The sequence below is a fragment of the Borostomias antarcticus genome (assembly GCF_949987555.1).
Source record: "Borostomias antarcticus genome assembly, chromosome: 22".
Lineage (NCBI taxonomy): Eukaryota > Metazoa > Chordata > Actinopteri > Stomiiformes > Stomiidae > Borostomias > Borostomias antarcticus.
This window is the reverse complement of record NC_140255.1, coordinates 20,636,731-20,643,227: the sequence shown is the minus strand read 5'-3', so window position 1 is coordinate 20,643,227 and position 6,497 is coordinate 20,636,731. Positions and strand designations below refer to the sequence as shown.

At 51.5% G+C, this 6,497-nt stretch overlaps 1 protein-coding gene across 1 annotated transcript in view; it reads left to right on the top strand.

The window, feature by feature from the left end:
* Window positions 1–3,841: 3,841 nt before the first annotated feature.
* The window catches only part of adgra1a (adhesion G protein-coupled receptor A1a), a gene marked incomplete at both ends in the record, with an annotated part of 8,903 nt that continues 6,247 nt past the window's right edge, over window positions 3,842–6,497 (top strand). Inside the window, 2 exons of the mRNA XM_084456185.1 lie at window positions 3,842–3,901; window positions 4,647–4,774. Of these exons, the coding sequence (XP_084312311.1) occupies window positions 3,842–3,901; window positions 4,647–4,774 (188 nt within the window). The remainder of the gene's footprint in view (window positions 3,902–4,646; window positions 4,775–6,497) is intronic.

Here is a 6,497-nt window from a genome sequence, read left to right as displayed (position 1 = left end):
GCGCTGTAGGGGCGTGTATAACAAAGAAACGTATGGACTCTGAGTGATTACCCGAAAGAGTGAGCGTGAGAAGTTCGGTGGAGTGAGTGATAGTGCCCAACGAATGACCGTCTATAGCCCGGGCAGAGAGGGAGTGATCCAAGGGGACTAGAGGGATACCGGCCTGGCGAGCGAGGGAAGCATCTAAGAGACACACATCAGCCCCGGAGTCGACGAGGGCACTAACAGACAGGGTCTCCTTTCCCCAGGCTAAGGTGGCAGGGAAAAGACTGTTCTTACTCTGGGGCTGGGAAAAAGAGGCTTTACTCACCAGTACACCCCTTACTGGTGAGCGGGGTCGTTTGGGCGGGTTGGGCAGGTCTTGATGAAATGCCCCTCCTTCCCACAATAGAGGCACTGCCGGAGACTCATCCTGCGATCCCTCTCGTCTCGCGAGAGCCGAGATCGCCCGATCTCCATGGGCTCTCCGGCCCCGGATGTAGAGGCTGCCGGAGGTAGTGCGTGCTGGAAAGGAGGCGGGGTCAGGGCGGATGGTGCGGCGGTCCCCGAGGCCGAGCGACTAGGGGCTGGGCGAGGAGCAACACGGTGAGCTCGGTCCAAACGGCGTTCATGAAGCCGCGAGTCCATCCTAAGAGCCAGGGTGATGAGTTCGTTCAGGGTCTCTGGGCTGTCACGGACGATGAGGTCCTTGATAGCGTCACACAAGCCCTTGCGGTACAGACTGAGGAGGGCTGTGTCGTTCCAGCGACTCTCGATGGCCAAGGTCCTGAACTCTACCGTGTACTCGGCCACGGAGCGGGATCCCTGGTGGCTAGCCAGTAGCCTGCCAGCTATATCCTGACCGTCTAAGGGGTGGTCGAAAACTGAACGAAACTCGCTCCTGAACAGGGGGTAGTCGGTAGCATAAGCCGCACTACTATCTACAGCGGCTATGGCCCAGCTAAGAGCCTTATCGGCCAGGAGCGACATCACGAAGGCTATCTTGGCCCCGTCAGAGGAATACTTGGAAGGCTGGTGAGCAAACACCAACTCACACTGGGCTATGAACCCCCGACCCCGATTTAAGTCGCCATCGAACGCTTTGGGGCTTACCAAGCTGGGTTCAGCGTGATGACCTAGCTGTACGGGGAGAACGGGACTGGCTGCGAGGTTGGGAGGACTGACTCCAGGACTGGGACCAGGGGCAGGACCGGGACGAGCAGCCAAGGCGTCTAGAGTCAGCTGGATGGCAGCCAGGGTTCCAGACATGGAGTCCATCTTGGCGGCGAGGCTCGCAACCGTACTGACGGTGGATTGGGACGTGGCCTCCAGGACGCTTATCTGGGACTGGACCGAGGGAAAGGCCTTTCCCAGTTCGGCTTGGAGTTTGGTGAGTTGCGTGGCCTGACTAACTACCAGCTTACGTAACTCTGAGGGTGCTTCGATCCCCGCTCCCGGGGTCCCGGCTTGGCTCATTGGCTTGAACGTTCTGTTACGACCCAACCGGGCAGAGTAGCCAAATGTGCCTGGGACCCCAGAAGCAGAGACGGAGACCCGAACAGGTTTCAACAGTTTAATGAAACAATAACTCAACTGGCCTAACGTGTGTGTGAGTGTGTGCGTGGTCAAAATGTCGATGGGATGGGTACTAGACTATGTGTGTGTCTTGCACGTGTCTAAGTGTAACCTATGTGTGGTGCAAGTGTAAATGTAGGGCAGCGTGTTGGAAATGTGCTGCGGAACTAAAACTAACGAGGGAGAGTCCGAGAGGGGGAGTCCGGGAGGTAGTCCAGGGTAGAGAGCAGGGGGGGAGGTCCGTCCGAGGGGATCCGGGGTAGGGAAGCACGGGGTGGTTCCAGGGGTAGAAACAAGAGGGAGGTTGGGAGGAGCGAAGGAGTAGGAGCTTGGAAGGGGAGTCCGATGGAGGGCGCGGGTGGAGCTGGAGACACAGGGATTACGCGGGAGGGAGCCACAGTAGTCAACGTTCAAGCGCCCAACGTCTGTCTTCCGCAGCCTTAAATAGTGCTGAGCCCAGGTGGTGATTGGCATCAGCTGGCCTGATTGTAACCGTCCACACCTGCTGCGGAAGGAGACGCCGGGCCCAACCTCAAGGGTGACGTGCTGAGTGGGACTGGGAACGTGACCGCGACTGGCTCGGGCGTGGGGGCACAAAATACGTACCAGACGTCATGTAGTATGAGATTCCATGTAGTCTAGCATAATTATCCAAGCAGAAGAGGTGATTTAAATTGCGTCTATACTTCGCTGTCCTTTAACCCAGCCAAATGTGCTCTGTGTCTAAACCTGTTTTAGTCTAGCAGCATGTTAAGTCTAAATTCATACCCTAAACGCCTGTAAATTGTCAACACATGTTGCTTGTTGTGTTGTAGACCGCTGTCTTCTTGATTATTGTTATTATTGTGACGCATTGCTTGAACACTTAGTAGTTTGTGGTTGGGTGTAGGTCTGGCTTGAGTAGGCTATACGGGTGTGTGGTGATCCAACAACATCAGTGAATATTAAATTGTGTATTTGCCTGCTATCCTTGGTTGCCTACTTGTTTAGTCTGCTGTATTTTTCATCCTTTATCTGACTGAGGTCTGAGCAAATGATGGGTAAAATCCATGGTGCTGAAATAGCCTGTCAGCAGTTGAGTTGCTTAAATATCAGCAGGCCACCATTTATTGATAAATACACGGCACTGTCCATGGTGCTGAAATAGAACACCTAATTGTAATCTGCATTTCTTTCCGTTCAGTCTACATAAGTTTCCCCTTGGATCTGTCTTGCATCTCCATACAGCCTATAGGGGCCCTCTCTGAGGTCCCCGCCCCTGCAATGAACCATTAGCTCCGACCCTGGAGTTGAATGGAATGTCTTTATTGTCATTGTGGTATTGTCAAGGTACAACGAAATTAAATTAGCCTCAACTTGAGTGCGCTGGACAACATGCAACATCACAGTGTGCGGACAACATCACAATACACAGACAACATCACACAATAAGAATATAATGTCACAGAATAAGAATATAAATAAAAATATAAAATGTTGCGCTGGATGAAATATTGCACAGTGTGTGTTGGGGGAGGGGGGGGATTAGTGCAAGTTGGCATTCAGGGTGATCACAGCTCTGGGGAAGAAACTGTCTTTCAGTCTGTTGGTTTTGGACCTGATGCACCTGTAGCACCTGCCGGAGGGCAGCAGGTCAAGCAGGTGGAAGCCAGGGTGAGAGCAGGTCAGGCAGGTGGAAGCCAGGGTGAGAGCACGTCAGGCAGGTGAAGCCAGGGTGAGAGCAGGTCAGGCAGGTGGAGGCCAGGGTGAGAGCACGTCAGGCAGGTGAAGCCAGGGTGAGAGCAGGTCAGGCAGGTGGAGGCCAGGGTGAGAGCAGGTCAGGCAGGTGGAAGCCAGGGTGAGAGCAGGTCAGGCAGGTGAAGCCAGGGTGAGAGCAGGTCAGGCAGGTGGAAGCCAGGGTGAGAGCACGTCAGGCAGGTGAAGCCAGGGTGAGAGCAGGTCAGGCAGGTGAAGCCAGGGTGAGAGCAGGTCAGGCAGGTGAAGCCAGGGTGAGAGCAGGTCAGGCAGGTGGAAGCCAGGGTGAGAGCTGTCCTTCGTGATGTTCTTTGCTCTGCTGACGCAGCGGGAGGTGTAAAGGTCCATCAGGGAGGGGAGATGTCGGCCGATGATCTTCTGCGCCGCATTGATCACTCTCTGAAGACCCCTTCTGTCTGCTTTGGTGCAGCTGGCGTACCACACAGTTATGCAGAACACCAGCAGGCTCTGGTAGAAGGTCATCAGCAGCTTTGGATCCAGATTGTTCTTCCTGAGGACCCTCAGGAAGTGTAATCGCTGCTGGGCCTTCTTGATGACCGCTGTGGTGTTGTCAGACCAGGAGAGGTCGGCAGAGATGAGTGCCCAGGTTGATGTACAGTCATGAGAAGTATCCGTTCGCGCCGCATGTTTAGTGGAGAGCAGCAACGACAGCGGCGGCACAGTTTTAGATTTCCGTTCGGACCACTCCAGACGGCCTCCTTGTTCCGTGTAGCACAATAGCCGCCAGGAGGCGTCGTTGAGCAGCAAACTCAATTCGCCTGGCAGTAACTGTGTGACTAGTTAACTGGTTGGCTATATTATTTGTATTATTAGGTGGGCTAGCTTGTAGCTTGTGACTGCAGAAAATGTCTTGCCATCAAGGTGTTAATGTCACTGATGCAGTTTACCAGGTTGTCTATGGGGTTAGGGTTAGGGTTAGGGTTACCAGGTTGTCTATGGGGCTGTGGTTATTGTGGGACAGCAGCAGTCTCAGCACCATGGACAGCGTTCTAGCTTGCGCTACATTTTAAAGCAATACCTGCAATTTCATGCAATACAATACAATACAATGCATTTCATGGCTCTGTGCACGCCACAATTGAATGGGTTCTAAGTTGGCCTATACTATACCCCTCCACCGAGTTTCATGAAAATTGGTTTGGGAGTTTTTGCGTAGTCCTAGTCCAAAAAATGAATGGAGGTGAATGGAAAAACCAAGAAGCGGCTCGTGGACCTGCCCCGTGATTCGGTGCTAGCCTGCTCATTGGGAGCAGTTTGTGGTTCAGTGTCTTGGACATGGGGTCATAGGGGGTTAGGGTTGGAGGTTAGGGTCTACAGTAGCTGTGTTTGTGTTGCAGGATCTGAAGAGAGTGCTGTCCTTCCCTCCATACCCGGGGGAGTACCTGCACCCCGTGGTCTACGCCTGCACCGCTGTCCTGCTGCTCTGCCTGCTCATATCCAGCACCACCTACATCCTGCACCACCGGTAAAACCCTATTTACTCTCTGTCCTCTCTCTCTCTCTCTCTCTGTCCTCTCTCTGTCCTCTCTCTCTCTCTCCCCTCTCTCCCTCTCTCTCTCTCTGTCCTCTCTCTCTCTGTCCTCTCTCTCTCTCTCTCTCTCTCTCTGTCCTCTCTCTCTCTCTCCCCTCTCTCTCTCTCTCTGTCCTCTCTCTCTCTCTGTCCTCTTTCTGTCCTCTCTCTCTCTCTCTCTGTCCTCTCTCTCTCTCTCTCTCTGTCCTCTCTCTCTCTTTCTCTCTGTCCTCTCTCTCTCTCTCTCTCTGTCCTCTCTCTCTCTCTCTCTCTCTCTCTGTCCTCTCTCTCTCTCTCTGTCCTCTCTCTCTCTCTCTCTCTCTGTCCTCTCCCTGTCCTCTCTCTCTCCCTGTCCTCTCTCTCTCTCTCCCTGTCCTCTCTCTCTTTGTCCTACTCTCTCTCTGTCCTCTCTGTCCTCCTCTCTCTCTCTTTGTCCTACTCTCTCTCTATCTGTCCTCTCTCTCTGTCCTCCTCTCTGTCCTCTTTCTCTTTTAACTCTTTCTGTCCTTCTCTCTCTCTGTCCTCTCTCTCTCTCTCTCTCTCTCTCTCCCTCTCTCTCTCTCTGTCCTCTCTCTCTCTCTCTCTGTCCTCTCTCCCTGTCCTCTCTCTCTCTGTCCTCTCTCCCTGTCCTCTCTCTCTTTGTCCTACTCTCTCTCTGTCCTCTCTGTCCTCCTCTCTCTCTCTTTGTCCTACTCTCTCTCTATCTGTCCTCTCTCTCTGTCCTCCTCTCTGTCCTCTTTCTCTTTTAACTCTTTCTGTCCTTCTCTCTCTCTGTCCTCTCTCTCTCTCTCTCTCTCTCTCTCTCTGTCCTCTCTCTCTCTCTGTCCTCTCTGTCCTCCTCTCTCTCTCTTTGTCCTACTCTCTCTCTATCTGTCCTCTCTCTCTGTCCTCCTCTCTGTCCTCTTTCTCTTTTAACTCTTTCTGTCCTTCTCTCTCTCTGTCCTGATCTCTCTCTCTCTCTCTCTCTGTCCTCTCTCTCTCTCTGTCCTCTCTCTCTCTGTCTCTCTCTCACTCACTCTCTGTCCGCTCTCTCTCTCTCTCTCTCTCTGTCCTCTCTCTCTCTGTCTCTCTCACTCTCTCTCTCTGTCCTGATCTCTCTCTCTCTCTTTCCTCCTCTCTCTCTCTGTCCTCTCTCTCTCTCTGTCCTCTCTCTCTCTGTCTCTCTCTCACTCACTCTCTGTCCGCTCTCTCTCTCTCTCTCTCTCTGTCCTCTCTCTCTGTCACTCTCTCACTCTCTCTCTGTCCGCTCTCTCTCTCTCTCTCTCAATTCAATTCACTTTATTAGCATGAATGTCAGGTGAACAGTATTGCCAAAGCGTCAAGAATACAATTCAATAATAACATGAGAAAACAAATTAGGTTTACACTTAATTAAGTAAGCTAACAGATAGATAGAATAATAGGTCATAAAATAGGTCAATAAAGAGACAATTAACAAAAAATATTTATTCATACAAAATCAAATGTATCAAATGTCACATGTAAAATAAATGAATACATACATTAACTTTTAACTTTTAAATGAACTTGAAAATAAATAAATAAATAATAGAAATAACTAAGCAGTAGAAATTAACAGTGCAGATTTGTATAGTAAATGATCATTAACACAGTAACAGATTTGTGTGTGTGCGTCCGTGTGTGTGTATTAGTGACATTTGTAGAAAATATATACCAT